Consider the following 25823-nt stretch of genomic DNA (forward strand, 5'->3'; position numbering starts at 1 on the left):
GAGAAAAAAGAATCATAAAAATAGTACTATTAGTTCTTTAAGCAAAACTTTAATGCAAAAAATAATATTTTCAGGAGGAAAAAAAATCTGTCTATAAACGTTAAGAGAAAATAATCTATCAAAAACGCTTTTAAAAATTCCACTCTATCATAAAAATACCCATAAAAACAAAAGATTATACAAAAGTGAAACGGAAAAAATAAAAATCGATCTTTATTCTCGAAAGAAAATTTTAAAACCGAATATCTCAGTTTTCCAATTACTGTATTTTCAAGAAGAAATAGAAATCCTTTATATAATAAAAAGAAATCCTTATAGAAACCCTTTTAAGTGCTGCGTCATAATATAAATGTCGATGAAATTAAAAAATGCGATGTTAAAAAAGAAAAAGCTGCGCAGAAACCGAAGCAAAAATCGTTCTTTATTTTTCAACGAAAAATTTAACGCTTAAAATCTCAATTTTATCTTGCCGTATTTTTAGAAAAAGTGACGATTAAGGAATCAAATTAGTAAGAAACGCTCTTTAAAAAAAATACTGTATCATAATAAAAAAAAAAAGCAAAATAGAAACACAAATTTTTTTCTTCTTATTTCTTAAATTATAACTTTAATGTTGAAAATCACAGCTTTCTTTGTTACCGGCTATCAATCTTACTTATCTTACAGGGAAAAAGTGACAATAATTTTTTAAAAGAAAACCGATTTTAATGATTTACATTACTTTCCCATATTTTTTTCGTGTTGCCATGGAAAACCTGATCAGATTTTTAAATCTTGTGGTTGTGGTCAAACATGATGTGCAAGAATCGTTATAAAATAATATTGTCTCATAAAACAATAGTTTAACTGCTAAATTCTCCATGCCATATGTCATAGAAGTATATGTTTTTAATATCTTTTTATAATGGCTTTTGCTATGACACTCTTTTTCATTGTCCTCTGACAGTAGTATTTGAATGAAAAATCTCTCTAGATACTATTTTAACTTATAACGCAAGCTATGTATTTTTCATAATTTACCTTATCGTTCTTATTTTGAGAAAATGTGCTTAATAATGAACCCTTATTATTCAAGGCTTTGGGTTTTCTGACGTATCCCTGTTTCCATGCACATCATAATAAGCTGTTACCAAGTACAGTGTGCATGAAATGAAATTCCGTTGCATGAAATCATATTCCGTTTCAGGTTATCTGTATTATTTTGAGAAACTATAAGCCTGTCCGTATCCAAATTCCATTTAACGTTATCAGCAGTATTTATGGGTATTGGCTCTGAAAACAACCGTTTTTTTTAAAAGAAAAATCAGGAAACATAATAACAAAATAATAAAATTAAGACGGGCAAAAGCAAGTTAAAAAATGGCTATCCAAAAACATTTGAAGAATCCCCCTTGCAGTAAGGAGACTGCGTTTTTCCTAAGCCTCCTTCACAGTTTTGACATGTTCGTGGGTTCGATCCCAGCCTGCCGAAGACTCCCCGTGTAGTAAATGGTGACTGATGCACGTTAAATCTGTCGAGTCTCAAAGTCCTCCATGTTCCCATAAAAAATCAATACCGCTGGGGGTATTTATCCAGGAATTTCCTTGTCCTCTGAATTAGTTCAAAATTACAAGGCTATGGGAGTTGAACATTAGTAGTCGTAAACCCAAAATTGGTTCGGCTGTTCAACGACGGTTATAAAATAAAATTAAAAGACATTCCATAATCTTGTTTGCACCCCTCTGAAAGTCATCCCGTCTCCTGAAAGGTAATAGCACCAACGTTGGGAATTCATTTTTTTAACACATGTCTTTGGTGCGATCAAATCATACCTAAGTGTAATCGTGCTAAGAAACCAATTTAATAGAATTGTAACTCATATGTTGTAGTCGTAGGACACTGAGGGTGTGTTCTGATTGTTCTTGTTTTCCAGTGGCGCCATCTATGGCCAAGAATTCGACTTCTGCCACACCCATACGTCGCACCCGTTTATAGGGCGGGCCCATTCATACACCCATTTATTCATTCACAGATCATAATTTTGACCTGAACCAGAGAACGATCAATCTAAAATTCAGTACGGCAACCGCATGGTTGCCGTACCCTTATTATAGGATACCTGCAAGTGATGAAGAGTGCAAGTGACAAAGCCGCATAGAACTTATACAAAATTCTTTCACAAAGATTTCAATATATATTTCATATTTTTCACTATATATTTCGTACTTAACACAAAGCTAGATTCAAAGCCGCATAGAACATAAACAAACTAATTATACATTAAAGTTTTCAGGTACAGTCAGCAAAAAAAAAAAGATATCACCCTGAATAACTTTCGTTCTAATGATCGGATTTTCACGAACTAAGTGTTAATCTTAATGGTTCCCGGGGGTGACCTCAAATAGGCTAATTAATTAGTGCTAACTATTAATTAAGTTACGAAATCAGACACAAAAACGTACTTTCTCTGAATAAACATAAATTTTTTCTTACATATTTGGATTCTTAACCTTCAAAATATAGGGGGTAGCCGCAATCTGGGAAATATGGTCCCCATAGTTTGGTCAGGAGAGCGATCCAAAGTTCGTACCCCTTAATGTTAATTTCACTTTTTACGTTTTTAGTCATATTTTAAAAACTAATAAAGCAATTCGATGAAAATTTCACCCAGTCATAAAACTCATTTACCCAAAGATAATTTCACGAAAAAAATAATTTTTAATAATTGTTAATTATTTTTTATTATTTAATTAAATTAAGGATGAAAAATTTTTGAATTATAAGGTATGAATTTTTTTATACCATATTAATCTACATATTTTTCAATTGAAAAATCTAAAGTTTCAACTGTTTTTATTTATTAGAAGCTGAGAAAAATTAAAATTAATTATTTTTAAAAAAATAATTTGGCGACAATGAAGAAATGATTAAATGGGGCGATTAATATTAAAATGTGATAAACTTGCGAGGAACTTGACTTCGCGCGTTTAGCATAAAATTTCATTCATATTTTTTTCGCTAATAATCGTTTGCTTATCTTTTCATTTTTATTTTTTTAAGCTATAAAATACGATGTTTCTTTTTTAGTCGTCTAAAATTCTATTTGCAATTTAGTAAAGAAATTTGAATAAAACATTTTATTGAATAAAATACATTTTATTCAGAGAATGTGGAGTTTTATAAAAGCATGCTTCTGATAGAATATGATTATACAACAGATTGTGCTTCTTTAATGTGATTATTTTTTATTTTTTAGTTTTTTTTTTCTCAATAACTGATAAAATTTCAATAATATACATACGAATGAATAAATTTGGAATAAATATTCATCAATTTCTTGAATATATATTTTATAAATATTAATAAAAATACGTAGTCAACATTTTTAAGCATCTCTCACAACATCGCAAATTTCTCAAAATCTTATAGGGTAAACTAACCAGTGAAGGAATACTTAAGCTTAGCTTGCTTTAAAAAAAAATCATAAAAATTTCAAAATTTGTAATTTTAGCTAAATGACGTATTTGTTATTAAATGCATGTCGACATATTTGTTATTAAATGCAAATTATGTAAAAAAAATTTAGATAACTTACATTATATTGTTTTAAGCTTTTGGTGGTTTAAATAATAAGTAGTAAGATAACCAAGTGAAGGAACAGTTCTTAAATTGAATAAACACTAAATTTTCCAGTGAATGAACACTTAATTTTGAGAATGTTTGATGCTCGTTAGGAATCCTTAGGCCACACAGATATCTGTCGCCCTGTAGATGCCTGAATTGACGGATGTTAACTCAGGCGGGCATTAGGAAAAAAAAAATCTTTTAAGTTTTCGTGCCCCCATTTCAGTATCTTAAGGGCCTTACGAGCTCTGTTTAAAAAGAGAGTATCATATCAGATATATATATATATATATATATATATATATATATATATATATATATATATATATATATATATATATATATATATATATATATATATATATATATATATATATATATATATATATATAAGAAAATAAAAATAATCATAGTAGCAGTATTTGGTGGTAAATGTAGCTTATCGTAATTGAAGAATATGCTGTGCGACATTTTATGGTGAATTTGCGAACGTAAGTTTCAGAATGTATCGAAACATGTGGATGCTATTTGCTAATCATCTTTATCCAAAGAAAACCATGTAACGTCAATATCTAGCAAAATGAAGCAATTTTTTAAACAATGAATCATACAACATGCAACATATTATTTCAATATCTTATTCTTAAACATAACATATTTCAATGTTTTTAAAATGCCACTAAACATTCAGCAATTCATTGAGTTATAGAAAAAAGAAATATCGTAAATTATAGAAAACCTTGTGAATGTGCATTAGAATTACTATACAATCTACATTTTATTTTTCAAGCACTTTTTTTTTCTTCAAACTTTCATGCCTAGAAGACTCGATTAAAGCTGTAAAAATCATTATCCCAAAAATTTTGTATATAGCTATTATAAGTTATGTTAATTTGATTTTAGTATGAAATCCTCGAATAAACATAGCAAGAATAGCATAATCTAAATAATATCAGATAAAAAGTTCATGTATTTAAATTCTAAAAACTTATAAATCGATTCAAAATTTCTTTTCAAAGGAGATTAAAATATTTTATTTATTTTTTTTTTTTTGCTTTTTGGACATAAATGAACTTAAAAATTGTCTATTGCCTAGAAACTTCGGGATGTTTGCTATTAACTATTAATTAAACCTCTCAGAGCAATCACAAAACATTTTTTCAATTTTTTTACAGTCAGAAATTGGTTGCCTAGCAACCTAGTAAAATTAAGCGTTTCTCTTTTGAATCAGTCAATGGGTTATCTTAAAATATTTATTTGCGCAGGCGACTTTTTTTGGCGGTTTTCTGGACTATCGCCAAATATATAAACCTTTATTGCAACCCAATTTACGACCCAATTGTTTTAAAATTTTTTCTACCCCCCCTAATTCAAGTGTCTAGATTCCAAATATATAAAAAAAAATATATGTTTATTCAGAGAAAGTACGTTTTTGCTTCTGATTTCGTAACTTAATTAATAGTTAGCACTAATTAATTAGCATATTTGAGGTCACCCCCAGGAACCATTAAGATTGACACTTAGTTCGTGGAAATCGGATCATTAGAACGAAAGTTATTCAGGGTGATATCTTTTTTTTTTTGCGGACTGTACACAGAACAAAAATATATCACGGTTCAATAAAATAGATAAACAAATGATAATTCTAAGTTAAGACATAGACGAGAAAGAATTATATTTAACATATTCAATATGTGATACAGCGTTGTATTTAATTAACTTCATATTAATTAACATTCTGACTTAGGTGGAGAAACTTAGCTAGACTTAAACATGTCATCTCGTTTTTATATGATCAGCTGGAGCTGGGAGCATAGGTCACGTGTCTTGGTCTCGAGTGTCAAGTACCTGATTCCCATTGATCGATTTAAATCGGATATCTGGTGTTTAACATTTCTGAGATAAACCATTAGAAAAGAAAGCAATTTTCTTAGTTAGATTTTATAAGAACTCAGTTTTTTTTTAATCTATGTTATAGGAATTGATTTAAAAAAGAAAATTGTGGTCTTTTTCTTAGTTTTTGATGTTCTTTTTTTACCCGAAAAGTGGATACCTGCAAGCGGTGTCATCGGGGGCCCTAGGTAAATTGTGGCCTTCGACGATTCAGAAGCCAATTAGGTTCGTCACATACAAGTGACATCACTTATAAACATTCAGATAAATCTGATTAAAATCACATGGTTGAGCCTAATGACGTATTCTTCTTTACGAATTGCAAATGCCCAATTAAAATTACAGTTCCTTATTTACCAAAAATAAAAAAATATCTTCAATAATAAATCAAAATTGTTTTTGCGAGTACAAATAACAATTTAAATGAAATGCTCAACATGAAAATTATTTTAATTTACTAAAATTCTGGAGTTAGCTTCGCATACAATTTATAGTTCATTTTTATTTGTTTTCAAAAAATTTTTAAACGTGTTTTTTAATTATCGTCTTTTTTAAAGCTTTTGATATACTTCATTATCTATACATAATAATAAAAGCGGCTGTGTGTCTGTCTGTAATCACAATATATCGCCCCAGAAGCCTCGCCCAGGCACGAAACTTGACACAAAATTGTGTTTTGACATAATGAAGAAGTATTTTTTTTCTTTTTCAAAAATTTGGATTAGTTTTTTAGTTATCAGTCATTTTGTAAGAAAATCTATGCTTTTTCGTCTTCAAATAAGAGCCATATTAAAAAAACTATTAAAAAATGCATATCTCTTATAAATGTATGCTAATGCGAGCCTTACAATTGAAATATTAAATTTCGACAACTTAAACCAATAATATACGAAGGAATTAATAATTTAATTGTAAGGTTCGCATTTGTTTACATTTATCAAAGTGGAGTAAAGTTTAACTTTTGTATTAAAAATGTGGCAACATATTCCATACGTAAATAGAACGCTTTGCTTTGATTTATTTGTCGCTGTTCATAATTGTTATAATAAGTTTTTCTTCTTCTTTCCACGCTCTATTTTTTTTTCTTAAGCGAAGACGATAATTTTTGTAGCAATGTAGAAATAGAAATTGATACCGTAAAAAATTATATAGAAATAGAAATTGATATCATAAAAACTTAATTCGTTTTTGGGGTAGACTATATTTGAGGGTGCCCCCGCCAAGTTGTGATCGAGGTCGATCGCCAAGCTGGGCGATGTTGAAAACCAATCGTTATTCTGATTGGTTTAGATTTTAATCGTGATTCTGATTGGTTAAGAATTTAGTGTTGTTTTTAAATGTAATTTCAGAGATCCGTTAGTTCTACTTTGGATACTGGCTGGTAAGGTTACTTTTGCTTCTGGTACTAAAAATGAATACTGTCAATAAGACAAATCTTAAGTTTCTGTACGATTTGAATAACAAAGGAAAAAAAGTAGTGATTGACTGGTGTATGAATGAAGGTTTAATTAGTAATAGATATAAATGTTCTGTTTGTGGGAAAGATGTCTCTGGTTGAACGTAAAGATTGATCAGATGGATTAGAATGGGTCGTGTGAAAGGTTCAAATGCTCCCAACATAAAAAGATCTATTAGAAAGGGATCGTAATTTAGACAGTACCTAACTGCAATTAGAGAATTCTGTGCACCAAAATCTGAAGATATTCAAGCTTAATGAAGAAATGAGTTATTTTTCTCTTTTTCTTTCTGTGCTTACTCCATTAATTTTTGTTTCGATTCAAAATGCATTATAGTGGGTTTATTAATTTTGATTCTATTCTGTTCACTGCAATTTTAAAAAGCTTTGTTTAAATTTTCAATTGTTTCATTGAAATATCACTATGTTTTGGCCGCTATTCCTGTTACCACGGAGTTCTGGCAACCAAGTTAGACGCCAAACATAAGTCGCCGATTTCGCCAAAGGGCACCCTCAAGTATATTTTCCCCCGTTTTTGTGTTCTTTTCATGTATTTAGCATCTTAGTTTTTTTTCTTGAGCGTTGTAGCCATATGTAATATATAAAATAGGAATTTAATTGTTTTTGAAGGAACGATCACACTTACCTTGGATCTCTTTGGTTTTTCTATTCTTTATTTTAACAGTTTTTATTAAATGTAATTAGTTATTTCAGAAAGTTTCAGTTTGCAGGTAAGCACTTAGATTTTAATACTGAAGTTTCATGATTTGCTTTCATAGTATGTTCTAAAGTATTCGTTGACTTCTTAAAAACCCGATTACTGACATGCATACCTGCCAACTTTTAATCCTTTCAAGGATGAATTTTCCCAATGGTAGTAATATGGAATTGAAAAGTTCAATTTCAGGTAGGCTGTATTTTGAACAAGTTTATGACAACTAGCGCAACTGTGCTACAAATTTATATATACGCTTTTTTTAAAAAAAACTATAAATTAAGTTAATAAATGCAAGAAATCAATAGGAAGCTTACATTTTGTTACCACATTAAATATAGTAATACAATTTTACGCTAAATGCGAAAAAGTTGGCAGGTATGGACATGGCAGAACCGCCATGCATCCAAAAAACTTTGTATTTTGTCAAAGAAAAGGATATTAAGAGATTCTCAAAGAAGAAGGGCCCAAGAAACATCTGTGGAACGTCAAAGAAGGATGGAACATGACCGAATTTCGACAAGCAATTCTAGAGCCCAAGAAGTATCAGAGAAACGTCAAAGAAGATTAGAAGAGGTTTTCACCTATTGGCCAATGATGATTTCGAAAGCAACTTTTGTATTATGCTTTTACAATTTCTGAGGCCTTTTTTTTTAAAAAAAAAAAAAGCAAGTCTCCACCTGATATTTATATTATAGGTTAGATTACCATAGGCCTTATGTTACCATACCAAAGTTACATCTTCAAACATCCTCAAGAGCTATAAGACATCTGCAACAGAACTGGATATGAAGACAAAATTGCAGGACAGGAACACTTTAATTGTCCACTAATTTTCAGATTTCCTGCTATGTTTTAAAAAACTTTATTTGTGAAAACCGTTAGCGTGGCGGACAGCTGGCCGCCTTTAGCGGCTAGTAAAGAAATAAATTTTCTTTACAAACCAAGTTTCAATCATCTTAGATAATAAATCATAATTGTTTTTGAGAGTATGCAAATAACGACTTAAATAAAATCCCTAATATTAAAAATTTTAAACTTTTTTATTCACGAAAATATTAGGGTTCGTTAAGCAGATGATTTATTTCTCACCTACAAGCAATATTAAAATGATGGTAAGGTTAAAAAGGGCATTAAATTGACCGAGCAAGTTGACTTCGTTTCAGGAAAATGAGAGTTGGGTGTTGTATTTGCAATATATTTCTCACAAACTTAAGATTTAATAGATGATCCCACTTCATTTGTTTAAACTCATTTATCATGCCCAACTACTTAGAAGGAAAAAAAATCTTTATGCAAAAAAGAAAGATCTTCCTGTAATTAAAACAGATCGGGATTTTAGAAAACCTCCCTTTATTTAATCCCAGAAATGCAATCAATCTTCTCAGATCCTAATCTCACGCCAAGGTCTCGTGAAGAAATTATTTTACACTTTAGAAAACCATTATGGGCTATTCCACGGTAACTTACGTTACATTCACATAAACTTTATTGTATTGAGAACTTAGAAGCAAACAAATAATATGAATACACATATTAGAATAAAGTGATTTCTTAAAATTACAATCAAAACCAAAAGGAATCTGATTAAAATAATTATTATTTTTCAATTTAAGCAGTGTAAAAGCCTAAAATTAGTGTGGTAACTTACGTTACCGAAAAAGGAATGGCATAAATTTGCAATATACTTGAAGGCAAAATTCTGTTCTTACATAAAAGTTTCATGATTAAGATTATATGTATCATTTTTCTGACATGTTTAAATATTTCTTATGCCTAGATTTAAGATTTTATTTCAAAAGTTAAATTAAATATAATTTTTTAAGTGGGTAACTTACGTTACAGTAACTTACGTTACGAAATTCCCTTTGTATCAAACTTTTATCAAATAATGTACAAATGCAAATTAAGTTATTTAAACAGTATAGTGCAAGGGAGAAAAAGTGTATATGAAGTAAATTCAGATACTTTTGATTCACACATAACTGCAAACTTATTAAGTCCTCTGTTATTAGCAAGTACAGGGGGCTCAATTCTTCTCACCATGCCTTCTTTCTGGTAGAATATTTCATCTCTTTTTTCTGGCCATTTACAATAGATTCCCACAGCAGCCATTACATTGACTTTAAATTCTTGCTCTGCAACAGACATTACCACACCAGGATATAACATGTCCTCCTATCTAACCATACATCAACCCCCAGCGTTTATCTTGGATTCATCATTTTCTTTTTCAACATCTTTCACTAAAAAAAACTCTTCTGGTATGCCTTCTTGTACTCTTAAATGGTGGATCTGCTTAATGTTTTTAATCTGTAGAGATTTTGAGAATAGACTAGACACTCCACTCATCTGTTCTAGAGACTTGCACTCAGATGTTTTTTCTAAACATAAAATAAATTTCTAAAGAATTTCGTAAGATGGGTCATTATAAATTTTGCTGAAGGCTTCCTTAGTCAATCCGAACTTTTCATGATGCTTACAAACACAAACATTGCCTGGAAGTTTGCTACTAAGCAAGACATGCTTTGGACGGATCTCAAAGAATTTAGTTTTTCCAATTTTGCATTCTGGATTTTCTTCCATAAACATTTGGTGCATTTCTCGAACAGAATGATGAAGATGCCGTGCTTGTATTTTCTTTTTGCTATCATTAGCATCTCTAATTATAACTACATAACTCCCGGTGCCTGTCGAAAGATTTCGTTCAACTTTGAAAACATATGAATGCCAACACCCAAATTAATAACTTAAAGCAAAGAGTTTCATTGAAATTAATATCTTATGGCAGTGATAATTTATTTAAACTTTGGTATTGTAACTGGATACATCTTATTTAGTTTGTATGCCAATTTTCAAGAGGAATAAACTCATTTCACATTGGTAACTTACATTGCATGCATGTCAGTAACTTACGTTACACATATTGAATGGGGCTTAAAACAATAAATAAGTAATATTTGAAAAGAAAACTATTGCTGCTTATTTAGTGTTAGCCTCTAAGGAAGAAAAAATATTATTCTTACTTTTGTATAACTTGTTCTTTTTTACACACAAAAACTTTTTCTAGTTTTTGGTAACTTACGTTACATGCATTAATGTTTAGTTGAAATTTATATAATTAAGTGAATTTAACAACAAAAACTTATTTTAACACTGCACAATATTTCTATTAAGTGTAATAAACAATATTTATTCTTTGGAACATTTTGAAATTAAAATATAGTTAACTTACTGGTTTTCAAAAACTGACTATGTTCTTCACCCAAATCAGAACAAGTAAATGCCAATGTTCAATTGGTTACCAACACTAAAAAACTAAATTCTCAAAAACAATAATTATAAATTATCAAACTTCAAACCTTTCTAATTCAGAAAACATCCAAAACGATAACATTATTCTTATTTGAATTTTCCAATGCTTTTCCCCTTTTTCATGGAATTGCCCTTATTTAATTTTCGGCATATTTTTCTTTCAGTTGTTTGATGAGCATTAAGGCATGAATTTATTTTTGCTTTAATGATAGAAAGTATCTATTCTTATTACTCATTCTTTTGACTTTCAACGGAATCCTGATTCTGCATTAGTCAAAATGTTAAAACGCAAATTCAAGGTGCAGCTTATTTTTTATGAAAAAGTTTCATAGTAAGAGATTTGTTGATTAGAGAAATCATACAATAAGGTTTCTTAGCCCTAGATCACTTAACTTAAATCAGTGTTAATTCGGAACAACGTTCATATTTCTTTTATATTCGTAAAACTAAGTAGCTTGTTTCATGCTTTTTTTATAAGTATAGGTAAGTGACTAGTTTTCAAATTTTCAATCTTCGAAGATATTTAAGTGTTACGGTAACATTTCAAATTCCCAAAATTGGCATAAGTCTGTAGTGCATTAGAGGGAAGTTTAGTTATTTCGGATTAGAGAACTACAACTATATATTGTATAATTTCCATTTTGGAACAGCTGATGGGGTAAAGAATTTGAAATTGGACCACGTTTTTCACAGTTTTGAATTTTCCGAAATGATTAAATACTGGAAATTTTTTTAGAAAAGTAGTTGTTTAGATTCAGCTCAAGTTTTTATAGGTAAGTGATTAATTTTCAATCTCCGAAGATGTTAAAGTGTTACGGTAACATTTCAAAATCCCAAAATTGGCATAAGTCTGTAGTGCATTAGGGGAAGTTTAGTTATTTCGGATTAGAAAAGTACAACTATATATTGTATAATTTCCATTTTGGAACAGCTAATGGGGTAAAGAATTTGAAATTGGACCACGTTTTTCACAGTTTTGAATTTTCCGAAATGATTAAATACTGGAAATTTTTTTAGAAAAGTAGTTGTTTAGATTCAGCTCAAGTTTTTATAGGTAAGTGATTAATTTTCAATCTTCGAAGATGTTAAAGTGTTACGGTAACATTTCAAATTCCCAAAATTGGCATAAGTCTGTAGTGCATTAGGGGAAGTTTAGTTATTTCGGATTAGAAAACTACAACTATATATTGTATAATTTCCATTTTGGAACAGCTAATGGGGTAAAGAATTTGAAATTGGACCACGTTTTTCACAGTTTTGAATTTTCCGAAATGATTAAATACTGGAAAGTTTTTTAAAAAAGTAGTTGCTTAGATTCAGCTCCAGTTTAAGAAAGCCGGAGATTATGGACACAGAACTGTCGGGAGCTTTCCGACCATATGTACTTTGTGCAAAAAACTGCCTAAAGATCATATATTTATGTACAAATCAATCAAGAAAGAGAATAAACAAATTTAACAAAGAGAAAAGTCGTTTCAGCGCTGATTTTTTGTGGAAATTTTCGAATACGTGAGTGTTTTACTTAGAATATTTTCAAAGCTATTCGTGTTATTAAATGAATTTTTTTAAAAAATAAATTATACAAGCCAGCTAGAAAGGAGCTATTGACGTCCATGCGTTGTAAAATATTTAAACTATGAGTTTCAGATATTAAATTTTTTTTCTCAGTTCTTTTTAAAATTTCAATATCCAATCTTTTGAACTGAGGGACTCGCTGTATTGAAGAAAGTATATCGTGTTATGCATCGATCATCTTCATGCTATAATATTAAATATTATATTAAATTAAATTTTTTAAAACAAATTCTCTGCGAGTAAAACTGAAATAGAAAAAAGCAAGCAAAAGATATTTTATATTAATTTTCTACTAGATTAATCACTTTATCAATATATTAATATTTAAACGTTTAAGTTGAAATATTAATATATTGATATTTGTAAAGCGATTATGATATTTATTTTTTACGATATTGATGAATATTATACAGAAATTGACAACAATCTTTTATATAAAATTTCAAATTCCCGAAATTAAGAAAAGCTTCTTTTTAAAATAAGGCTGAAAGAACCTAATGTTTATTAACATTATGAAAATTAATATTATGAATATTGGCTTTAAGTTTATGAATATTGATCTTTTATGTATTTTTTCGACTTTTGTTTATTTTAGAATTTTGTTTATTTTAGTTTGTAAAACTACTTTGAAAAGCTACAAATATTTCCATCCATATAAATGATATCATAAGATGGCGATGAGATTTTATTTATTTAATAAACTAAAAACGGTTTTTTCAATCCTGTTTTAAATTTGATAGCAAGCATTATTTGAATATTACAAAAAAAATTCGAAAGCTATAAAACCGTGTTATAAATTACTAGTCTATGGATAATCTATTTGTTTTATAGACTCTATAAACAGCTTTTTCCCGCTACTTAATTGAGTCAATCCTCAATTAACATTGAGGGGTTCAAACTTTTGATCGATCTCCTGACCAAACTATGGGGAACATATTTCCCAGATCGCGGCTACCCTCCATATGTTGGGAGTCAAAAATCTAAATCCTTCCTAATAAAAGGTATGTTTATTAAGAGAAAGTATGCTTTTGTGCCTAATTTCATAACTTAAATTATCGCTTGCACTAATTAATTAGCATAATTGAGGTCACCCCCCTCTAGCCATTAAGATTGAGTCTTAGAACCTGAAGATCCAATCTTTAAATCAAAAGTTATCATGGTGGTCCGTTTTTTTTCGTTTTTTCCCCCGCATAACTTAGGAATTTTAAGAGGAAGAGAAAAATGGTTATTTCTGATAAATACAACTGCTAGTTTTGCTCCCTGTAGAATTTCTAATTTGTATATCTTAGTAATTGTTGCTACTACAAATTAACAGAGGTGTTTATAATATCAACTAACCAAATAAAAAACGAAACATTTTGGTTTTTCGGAAAACTTTACAATTAATTTAATCTTCTTGCTTGCTACATGAAATCTACAGAGGCGACAATAACGTAGTTAGAATTTTGACATGATCGTTAAGTTAATTTATTCATCTGTACTTTAATTCGCAATAACAAACAAACAGCAAGCTATATCATGCAGAAAGGGAAGCGAAAAGTAAGGCAACTGTCAAAAAGATTATCCAAACGACGTCTAAGTATACAAATATTTTAAATCTGGGACTAAAGCAATAATATCGTTGTGATAAAGAGAATACGGGAAATATTTTACTAAGCCATGCCATGTCTCATAACTATTATTATGAATTTGATTTTCAAACGAATTTACTAATGAAGTTTGAGGTCATTAAAATTCAAGTGTTTCTCACATTTAAGAAAACGTAGTAATATTTTGCTAGACGGCATAAATTTTAATAAAAGAATAATTTCCGCCTACATTAACTTAAAACTGAATTAAAAAAAAAAAAAGAAAAAACATCTTTATTAATAGTAGGAATTTTCGTCCCTTATTCGCACCGCTCACCCATCTCCGTAGCTGTTTCTCATGAATCATTAATTTTTTTCCTCCTTCATAAAATTGAATAAAAAAAGATGATTTTGTTTATGAAATCTATAATTATTACGTAATTTTATGCACGAACATTTTGTTAATGTGTTAATCGTAACTAAAAGAACGATTGCCTACATTTGCAAAATAATAAACTGTACTTGAAAAAAATATTTAAACATAGGAATACAGAAGATGTGGCACAGTAGGAAGTAATAAATAAGAAACAACTTTGTTTGTTAAGAATATATACCAATAAACTTATATGGAATAACAGTTCTAGCAGTTTTTAAAAATTTCGATAGAAATGCTAAGATTTATTCTGAAAACATCTCATCTTATACTATCTTATTTTTTTAATCTTTTCTTTTGTGTTTGTTCTTTTTTTTCTGTTCTAATACGCTATGTCGAAACTCTTATAACTCCAGAACCATTTGACCTAGGATTAATGTTTTACAAGCTCAATGATCAACCTGTATAACGTGGCTACGTCACTGAGTTAGCATTCCTGAAGTTATCTGAAACCACGTGATTATTCAGTTTCTAGTTTGCGTTTTAAAATGTGTTTTTATAAAATTAAACTATTTAAAATGAACGGGATTGAAATTAAGAAAAATAAGTTATGTACTAGAAAGCAAAGGCAAAGTTAATGAAGAAAAGGTACTGATGCGTAAAGAAAACCATAAAAAATCGCCATACTGTTATTGATGCCATTGATACTTAATTAATTATGGTAATTGACGCTGTTTTTAATAGGTACCTACTGCGAACACTATGGTAATAGGATTTAAGTAACGGAAAAATATGCTTTATTGCAGAAAATTTTGACTATTATAAGTTGACCTCGAAAAACAGCATCGTGCTAAATGATTCTGATTGCACTTAATCTTTGTTTCGATTAAATGAACTTCTAAAAAAGTATTTTCTTTGGTCTAATAATGTAAAGTCACCGGGAAGGGCAATAAAAAAATGAAAATATTTTAGCTTAGCTTTATTAATTTTGTCTGTATCCGTCTTTCAGTTTTGGGCACAATTTCATAATGTTGAACCAGACCTGCGGAGGCTTTAAATGCTCTTATCTAACTTGGACTCCGGACTTTCTCGTGGGCTCGACTCCAATTTCGATCTCAAATTACACTGATACAAAATTTTCACCAGTTTTCAGGAGAATATTAATTGCTACAACATAATTTTTTACCTTGCAAAAAGTTTTATCGTCTTATTTATTTGAAGTTTACTATTACTTGAATTCAGACCAATGTTTTTTCTTAATATAGTATCGAATATTTTGCTAGAACTGAGCCATTTGGGTTTAAAAACAGTTTGATTCAAACGTCTGAAATTCATGTAAACTTTTTTCGTGCTAAGTTTATAAAATTCTAGGCAACGTATTTGAAACGTTTATTGAAATAAAAGATTATCGCCAATTTATTTTGTCTTCTCTGTTTTGAAAGATCAAAATGAGTTGGATTATTTGCAGATTCAATTTAATGTTCACTTTCTGTGACAATTTTAAATGATAGTGGATAAGAAAAGTTGTAAAATTGGGGATAATTCAGGAACAGAATTGATTTCATGCAGGAAATTAAAATTTTCCCATGACATAAGAGATCTTTTGCATTGTTCCTTCATAGCGGCAATCGCGCTCAATTTTAATTTCCTTGGAAGTACCTAACTTGATTTGCTCATTTTAAAGTATTTGTTCAAGTATAAGTTTTGAACTGTAACTTGCCGATTTCATTTTAATCGAAAAGCTTTTATTTTGGATGTAATTCCCATTTCTTCAAGTAAAGTAAAAGGGTGGAAAAATTACTCCCCAAAATTTTATGGTTCTTCTTATTTTTCCTTGAGTAAAGTTGCCAAATGACCAGAAAATGTTTTCTCTGAAGAAGAGTACAATAATCTCTTCTGTAACGTTTTAAATTTGTTTCATACATATACATCGGAGAAGAATCAGAAACGCGAACGTCAATATTCTTCACTTTAGCATCTAAGTTACTAAATATAAACATGGTTTTCTTTGTAAATTAAAATGTTTGATAAAATTGGCTTGTAAATAAGCAAGTAAAAAATGCCCCAAAAAAAGAAAATAGTTTGCATAAATTTCTTTTTATAATATATGATGAATTTCTGCTCCCAGATTCTTAGAGGGGGAATAATATCGAAAAATTATGGAAGAAATATTTTTAATATAATATACACTGATGTGACTAAAGTCATGGGGTAGCAATATGCAAATATACAGATAGCAGTAGCATCACGTACAAAATGCACATATGGGTATTGCGCTCGACTTTCATTTGTGTTTAAATTATTTGACTCAGAATATTTCTTAAGTGATTATGATTGCATGAGGAAAATTATCAGACAGGCTGAACGTGGAATGGTAGTTGAAGCTAGTCGCATCGGTTACTCCATTTCGGAAATTGAGAGGGAATTCAACATTCTAAGATCTACAGTTTTAAGTATGTGCTGAGAGTACCTAATGTCCGGCATGACCTCCCACCATGGACAAGGTAGGAGCCAACCTCCTGCACTTAATGACCGAGATCGTCGACGTGTGCGTATAATTGTCAGTGTTAACAAACAAGCAATATTGCAAGAATTAACGGCAACCACCAATTGTGGACGTAAAATGGGCGTGTTCGTTAGGACAGTGCGATGCAATTTGGCTGTAATGGGATATGTCAGAAAAAGATAGACCCGAGTGCCTGTACTAACAGCATCACGTCCAGCACCTTTCCTGTGACTCGTGACCATATTAGTTGGACCCTTGACGACTGTAAAACTGTAGTTTGTCAGATGAGTTATGATTTCAGCTGATTAGAGATGATGGGAGAGTTTAAATGTGGCACAGACCCCACGAGGTCAAGGACCCTAGCTGTCAACAAGGGACTGTGCAATCTGGTGAAGACTCCATAATGGTGCGAACTATTTTTTCGTGACATGGACTGGGTCCTATGATCCGAATGCACCGATCATTGACTGGAAATGGTTATGTTAAGCTACTAAGAAACAACTTGCAGCTATTCCTGGAATTCATTTACCCAAACAACGATAAAATTTTTATGGATGACAAAGCATCATGTCATCAAGCCTTAATTGTTCGTGACTAGTTTGAAGAACAGTCTGAACAATTTCAGCGAATGATTTGGCCTCCCAGATCACTCGACAAGAATCTCATGGAACATTTATGGGATATAATCGAGAGGTCAATTCGTCACAAAATCCTGCACCCGCATCACTTTCACAATTATGGGCATCTATTGAGGTTGGATGGCTGAATATTCTTGCAAGAGACTTTTGAGAACTTATTGAATCCATGCCATGTCTAGTTGCTGCACTTGGTAGAGCTAGAGGAGGTCCACCACGATATTAAGAGGTACTTTTGTCACCTCAGTGCAGATGCACATTTGAATTGTTACTGCACATTTTGTAACATTAAAGCCAAAAAAGTCAAGTTAATTTTTAATATCCTTTTTTTCTCTTAAAAATAATCTTATTTTGCTGTTTTAAAAATATTTTTAAAATATTAAGCTTTGAACTGAAATTTACTAATTTCGTTTTAATTGGAAAACTTTTATTTTGGATGAGCAATTCCAAATTCTTTAAGTAGAGCAAAATATTGGAAAAATTAATTCTAAAAATTTTATGCACTAATAATTATATAGTTATGTTTTCCAGATTTTCACTCGAGTGGATGATGCCGAAGAAACGAAAAAAGTTTTTCCTTAAAAGAGTAGGGCAGTCTCTACTTTAACTTTTAAATTAGTTTCATAGAAATCTATGGAAGAAGAATGACAAATGCGAACACCAATATTTTATACTGAGTAACTAAATTACTTTATACCTAGTTTTCTTTAAAAATTAAAAAGTTGAATTAAAAAGGTTCGTAAATACACAAGAAGGAAAAAAAAAAAAAAAAAAAAAAAAAAAAAAAAAAAAAAAAAAAACGAATAAAAGGAAAGAAAATACCGATATATATTTATATATATATCAATATTAAAATTAAAAAAGTAGTTTACGCAAGTATCTTTTTATAATATACGATGAATTTCTGCTCACAGATTCTTAGTAGGGAAACAAAATTATTTTACATATAACGCAGATAGATGCTGGGAATTTGTTATTAAAAGTTACTGCACATTTTATTGCTTTAAATATAATAGAGCCTAATTAATTTTCAATGCAAAACGCCGCCGATGTAATTTTAGTAGCATTGATAAAAAAAAGGACACAAAATTTAATTTCATATACTTTAGTATCTGAAAATCATTAATCTTCCTGAATATGGCAGTGAAATCTAAAACTGCATAAACTTTTTGACAAGGAAAGTACAATGAAGTTTAAACTTGATACGATAAAATGTTCCAAAGATCGAAACACAAGATCAAAAAAGCGATTATTTTATCAACAATTTTGTCTGATTTTTGTTTAAAGGAAATCAGCAAATCTTGTTAGCAAAGATGGTTGACAGCTCCAGAAATTAGCTTTACGGTTTAGAAGGCGCCCCCTTTCACCACACTCTACCCCTCATTGGCGATTAATTGCACCAGCAAAGTGAAAGACACTCACTGAAATTCCAAAAATCAACACTAATTGCAAGCCCAACCGCCGCGATATCAAAAGATACAGAAAATTAAACTAAACCCAACTACCCCTGCTGCCACTCCGCCGAAACTTAATTAACGGATTTTTAAACAGGAAAGGCTTTTCAGGTAGAGGGAGGTATTCGAGGTCTGAAACAAACAACTAATCTGAATTTCTCATCGGTGACAGATATGAACGTGCCACAATCTCTAGTTGGGTAGAAACAGTGTAGGTTTTGGTTGAGTTGGGTGAGAGGGGTACATTCTCGTGCGCTCTGATAAACCAAAATAGAAGAAGAAACAATGGGGGTACTAAGGTGTAGGCGGGGAGGGAAGTAATCGGGGTAATTTGGGCTCCCTTTAAGCGAGATAATAATTTATAATCAATAATCCGTTTCGTAGCGGAGGGCAATTAATCAAACTGCCAAAAAGGACTCTGCCCGGGTGGTGAGAGAAGATGTTGGGGGAAAGAAAACAAATAGTTTGTGTGTAGAAAAAGAAAGCTGTTCTGTTTTTCCTGGAAATATTCGGATTTTCTCTCACTCAATCTGCTTGGCAATTGCATGGCATGCAACGCAAAGAGATAATCTATTATTGATGAATGATTTTTCCTTGTTGATGAGTAGGTCAGATGGAAAAATTCGAGGGAATAAAAATGTTTTGAAAATTCTTCAAGCATAGAAATTTTTTTTTCCTTCTTTTTTGCTGAAAAAAAAACAACCTCAAATGTGTTATAAGTTTTTAAAGTAAATAAAAAAGAAGTACCCGGCTAAAAAGAAATTATAAAAATTTTATTCTGAATTCAGTGTAAAAAACCTACAATTATAATTTGAATTAGATATGTTGTTTGTGGCTCCATGCAACAGATTTTTCTTTAGTTACAATATTGAGCGTTCTAACAGAATTGAATGCAATTTTTAAAAAAAAAAATTTGCACTGATTTTTGTATTTAATCACAGAATAATAGACTTTTTGCAGCATTGTATTGATCTACATATTTGGGTATTAATATTTGGATCAGGATTTTTTTGGATTTCTTTCCTACGACTCCCATCTAGGTGGCAGGAATAGGCCACCCAGATCGTTTTTATTTATCTTTTAACTTAAATGCAATATTAATAAGCAGTGCTGTACTGCTTCAATTTCGTTACGGGAATTCAAATCCCTGTACCACCGTAAGGAGAGAAAATGGAACCTAAAATTATCAAAGATAATTTTTGATAAAAAATTATTAAATCATTATAAGTAATAATAATTTTTTTTTAAAATTTTAGTTTCCGTATTTAAAGTTACGAGTATAAATTATTTATTTACTGATGATAACTAAAGAAGAATTTATTGACATGCAACAACCTAACTATGAATATGTAAACACAAAATTGTGAGTAAATAAATGCTTTAATTGCTACCTCAGCATCGTTACCCACTTTTTCAAAATGATAAAAAGGCAAGAAAAAAATGAAAAGAAAAAAAACCCGATTACGATTAAATGCAATTACGATTATGTAAAACATCTTTGTCCAATCGTCTGTAATTACTGTTTTGTCATTGTAAGAAACTGGCCACTAGATGGCACACTAACTTTCTTTTAGGTTTCTGTTTGTTTCAAAGTAGAGGAGTCGAGATTATTAAAAAATGATGATGGCGGTATTTTGATAAATGTCTTGGTTAAATTTTGTCTGTTAAGTGTCGTTTTTATGTCTGTTTTGTGCATCTCTAACTTGTGAATAAATAATTTAAGATGCAAGCTACTAGTCTTTTCTGAGAAAGTTTAAAAGTCTTTACAGACTAAAAATAAATTGGTGGCAGCGTTCGGCACGAACAAATAGTCAGTGCCTTCTTAATGAAACAACTTAGGGGTAAGTACTTTTTCTATCTGAAAAGTGCCTTAGTATTTTAAAACTCAATTTTTGTATTAAAATCTGGGTAATTTAAATACTGTCATATAAATCTAAATTCACATTTTGTATTAAACGTTGGATTCTGATTTGAACGCACATGCTTATCCCTACTAAAACATTTATTGCACATAAATTTTGATGAAATATTAATTTAAAAAGCAAAAATTATAAAGTGTTTGCTTTAAAGAAATACAAAATTGTTTTATTCAGTGTATTCTGATTTAAAACTTGTTTGAAAACTGAAGTTGAGCATAGTGTTTAATTATATTGAAAGTGAAAGTAAACTCATTCGTCAATGTAGATGTATGTATAATATTTTTATTCCAGATCAACATGATGAGTTAAGTTTCAGTTCATGAATAATTTATGAGATTTGAGTAAGGATCTCGGTTTAAAAAAAAAAAAAAAAAAAAAAAAAGAAGAAGAAAGATTTATTACTTATTGAAAAGAACATTTAATTTTGTTTTTGTTCATTGTGGTTTTAGCTAGGATTATTGCTTAGTAAGTTAAAGAAAAGAATAATTAAATGTTGTATTTAATATTTCTATAATTATCCTTGAGTATTCTATGTTACAGGAATATAATTTTTTGTTGACTTATGCACAAAGTTTATTGCATTTGTTTATTTGGTAGTTTTGGAAACTAAGTTCAATTAATGGTGAAATAAATTTAAATAGATTGTATTTTTGTAAAAAAAAAATATATATATATGAGGTTTTATTTGAAGCTTTTAAGTGAACATGAGAATTTATTATTGATTGAAGCTTTATATATGTAATTATAGAGTTTATTCACTGATTCGTTTCGATTTTAATTCGAAAGTAGGGTGAAATTTTATGCAATTTGTTGAATATGTAAAAAGAGTTTTTGAAACTATTTTGCATTGTTTAAGGTATATTAAAAATTAGCGTAAAAATGTTTAGTTGGTTACTATTGCATAATAGATGTTATATTTTCGAAATAATAGATCTTAGAATTGTTATTCGTAATGCATTTTAAAGTTTTCTTTCGGTTGTGAACGGTGTTTTAGTTTTCTTATTGTTATTTTATTAAAATAATAAATAACATAATTTTCTTAAATTTAAAATACAAAGAAAGAAAGAGAAAATAAATTAAAAGCATTCTGATTTTGTTGATCCTTAAGTCATGGCTTACTTAGCAAAAGCTAAAAAAATTGACTTATTAGAAGTGTGTGAAGAAATTGGTGTGGATGCTGACTCTTCTAGTAAAGTAGTGGAAATTAAGAATTTAATTTTGAACAGCCCGGCTTATAAGGAAGATGAAGTAAAGATTATTCTAGATAGAATTATTGAGGACAGAAAACAAGAAGAAAAAACTCGACAGGATGAGATAGATAGACAAGAAAGAAATAGACAAGAAGAGAGAGAAGATAGATTGGCGCGTGAAGCCCAATTACATGAACTGGAAGTAAAAAAATTAGAACTGGTGAATAAAAATCCTGTTCAAAATAGTGATTCAGAAAAGAAAGTTGAATATTCTCATCGAATTCCTCTTACTCAGATTACTCCCAAATTTGATGAAAAGCACGATGAAATGGGACTCTACCTTATAAATTTTGAGAGAAGAGCAGAGATGGCTCAGGTACCAAAGAAGGATTGGGTTGCCTATCTGTTAGCGGTTTTACCTGGGGAATTGTCTAACATGCTGGCAAGAGAAAAACCTGACGATGCTATTAACTATGACTTTGTAAAAGATCTTATCTTGAAAAGATATAAACTGAATAGTGAAAAATTGAAGCAATGTTTTTACAGACATCAAAAATCCCATGACAAATCTTGGCGAAATTATGCGCAAGAACTGTCAAGTTATTTTACCCAGTGGATTTCTGAATTGAAGATTGAGAACCTGCAGCAGCTTAAAGATCTGATAATAACTGAGCAATTGAAGTTTCGAGTACCTGCGGAGATAAGAGAACATTACTTAGAAGATTGGCTGAAATTTATCACTCCATTTGAATTAGCTGAAAAGTTGGACAATTTTGAAAGTATTCGAGAGAGTTTTAAAAAGAAAGATTTTCCCAAAAAGAATTTTTCTAATATTAGAAACCAAAATTGGAACTCTAAGTTTAACGAGAATAAAAAAGAATTCAAGCAGAAATTGTTGACAAAATCGGAAATATCTCAAGAAAAACTAAGAGATAGAGAATTTGAAAAGAGAAAACCCCTTCGTTGCTATGAATGTGGCTCTAGCAATCATCTTAGACCTCAATGTGATAAGTTAAAGAAAACTCAAGAATCTATTTCGCATGTTGTAGCTGACAAAAGTATTGATGAACTGATGTCACGTTACATTAGTGTAGGTAAAGTAAATGGAGTTGAGATGAAAATTTTGAGAGATACTGGTGCAACTCTAGATCTAATTTGCAACAAGTATGTGAAACCACATATGTATACAAATGAAAAGGTTTGGTTAAGAACACCTTTGGAAGAAACTTTGACATGTTTGCCTCTTGTAGAAGTTGAGTTGGAGTGTGAGATGGGACACATAATCACTAAAGCTGCAGTCTTAAGAGATTCCTTAGATCAAGGTAGATATCTGCTTGGAAACAAAACTGCTATGCTGTTTGAAGAGTGCAAAGTTAAAGAAGATTTACAAGTACATATGTTAAATGCCATACAAACTAGAGCTCAGAAAAAACTTTTAAATGTTGAAAATGATAGCCAAATCCAGTGTGACGATAAACTTAACAAAGAGCTGAATGAGAACACATCTGAAGATAACGAGAAAATTGAAGAAGTCCTACCAGTAGTTAAGGAACTGTCATTGCAAGATCTCATAAAAACTTCTCCAAAAGCGTTTATCAAAGAACAATATAATAGTAAAGAATTGAAACCTCTCATTGATGAAGCGAAAAAGACGATTTCCAAACCAAACAAATACGTATTAGAGAGAAACATGCTGTTTTATAAGAAAAGAGACAAAAACGGAATGGAAAGAAAACTATTAGTCGTTCCTGAAAAGTTTCGTGAACAACTAAAAACGTTTTGTCATGAAGGTACAGTTGCACATTTAGGTGCAAATAAAACTAAAGATGCTTTATTTAAGACTTTTTATTGGCCGAACTGTTTTAGTGATGTAGAAAAGTTTGTTAAAACTTGTGACCATTGCCAACGAGTTGGAAAACCTCGAGATAAGAAAAAAGCGCAGTTGAAAATTGTCCCTGTAATTTCAGAAATATTCACCAAGTTGAACGTTGACGCTTGTGGACCTTTGCCAATCAGTACTTCGGGGAACAGATATATCATAACGGTAATATGCATGTCATCTAAGTATCCTGATGCAATACCTACTCCAAATTTGTGTTCTACAACAATTGTAGATGTGTTACTACAAATTTTCAGTCGTCTTGGTTTTCCTAAGGAATTACAAACTGATCAGGGAACATCATTCATGAGTGTTCTTACAACTGAGTTTTTGGACAAATTCGGAGTTCGAGTTGTAAGAAGTTCGGTAAGACATCCTCAAAGCAATCCAGTTGAAAGGATGCATAGAACTTTGAAACGAATTCTTAGAGTGCTTTGTTTAGAATCTGGAACGGATTGGGAGAAAGTCTTACCTCATGCTCTATTTGCGTTGAGGACAGTTATTCATGATAGTACTGGATTTAGTCCAGTGGAACTAGTACATGGTCGAAATTTGAGAACTCCAATGAGATTGCTCTATGAAAACTTAACAGAACAAGGTGACGAAGAAAACAATGTGATCTCGTATGTTTTTGAACTTCTGAATAGAATGAAATGTTGCCAAGAACTTGCTATACAGAATATGCAAGCAGTTAAAGAGAAACAAAAACTGTGGTACGACATTAATGCGGAAAAGCGAGAGTTTAAGGAAGGTGATCTAGTTCTTATCATCGCTCCATCCAAACCAAATAAACTGTCTGTTAATTGGATTGGACCAGGCGTAATTATTAAACAACTCTCGGAAACCAATTATATCATTCGTTACCCAGACAATGATAAAACTCATGTGTATCATGTAAATATGCTAAAGCCGTACTTTCAGAGAGAAGAAAACGTCAACTTATGTGTTGAAAGAAACTTTACCAAAGAAGACGAGGAAATTCCTCATCTCGAATTCGAATCTAAAGACGATGAATTATTAGAAATTTGGCAAAATATTCAATCGAATACTAGATTGTCTGAAAATCAGATAGATGAACTTTGTTTGTTAATTAGAAAATATTCCAGCATTTTTTCAAATGAGCCTGGATGTATACAACGTTGACTGAACACGACATTGAACTAGAGTGTGACAAATCTATTTGTGCCAAACCCTATAGATTCTCACCCCGACAATCTGAAATTTTGAAATCTGAAGTGGAAAAGATGCTAAAGCTAAAAGTTATTGAACCAGGTGAGTCAGATTTTACTTCTCCTTTGATATTAGTGGAAACCCATGGCAAAGAAGCAAGACCTTGCATTGATTATCGGCGATTAAATAAAGTCACCCGCACAAAATTTTTCCCGTTGCCTAATATTGAAGAGCTGATAGAGAAAGTATCTGCTGCTACATATATTTCAGTCCTGGACTTAACCAGAGGTTACTGGCAAATTCCATTAAGTAAAAATGCTCAAAGGTATGCTGCATTCGTGACGAATTTCGGAACTTTCAAGCCATTGCGTTTACCTTTTGGTTTGAAAAACGCACCATATGATTTTAGTCGGCTTATGGCAAGTATATTAAAAGGGTGTGAAGAGTATGCAGTGCCTTATTTGGATGATGTGGCCATATTCTCCCAAAACTGGGACGAACATTTAAAACACCTTGAAGACATTTTCCACAAGTTGAGTGCTGCTAAGATGCACATAAAACCGTCAAAATG

General features: G+C 30.6%; 1 protein-coding gene across 1 annotated transcript; it reads left to right on the plus strand.

Annotated features, from left to right (window-relative positions):
- Window positions 1–22123: 22123 nt before the first annotated feature.
- LOC147815232 (uncharacterized) lies at window positions 22124–25225 on the plus strand. Its single transcript, XM_087156545.1, has 2 exons — window positions 22124–22965; window positions 23041–25225. The coding sequence occupies exons 1-2, from the start codon at window positions 22124–22126 to the stop codon at window positions 25223–25225; spliced, it is 3027 nt and encodes a 1008-aa protein (XP_087012671.1).
- The last annotated feature ends 598 nt before the right edge of the window (window positions 25226–25823 follow it).

Source organism: Parasteatoda tepidariorum, chromosome 2 (assembly GCF_982258835.1).
Source record: "Parasteatoda tepidariorum strain Cologne lab strain chromosome 2, Ptep-v5.0, whole genome shotgun sequence".
Classification (NCBI taxonomy): domain Eukaryota; kingdom Metazoa; phylum Arthropoda; class Arachnida; order Araneae; family Theridiidae; genus Parasteatoda; species Parasteatoda tepidariorum.

Excerpts from the sequence above, each read along its gene's own strand:
- LOC147815232 (XM_087156545.1), top strand. The coding sequence starts at position 22,124 with ATGGCTTACTTAGCAAAAGCTAAAAAAATTGACTTATTAGAAGTGTGT. Across the intron at positions 22,966-23,040 it reads CCATTTGAATTAGCTGAAAA|AAACCAAAATTGGAACTCTA; the intron begins GTTGGACAATTT and ends TTCTAATATTAG.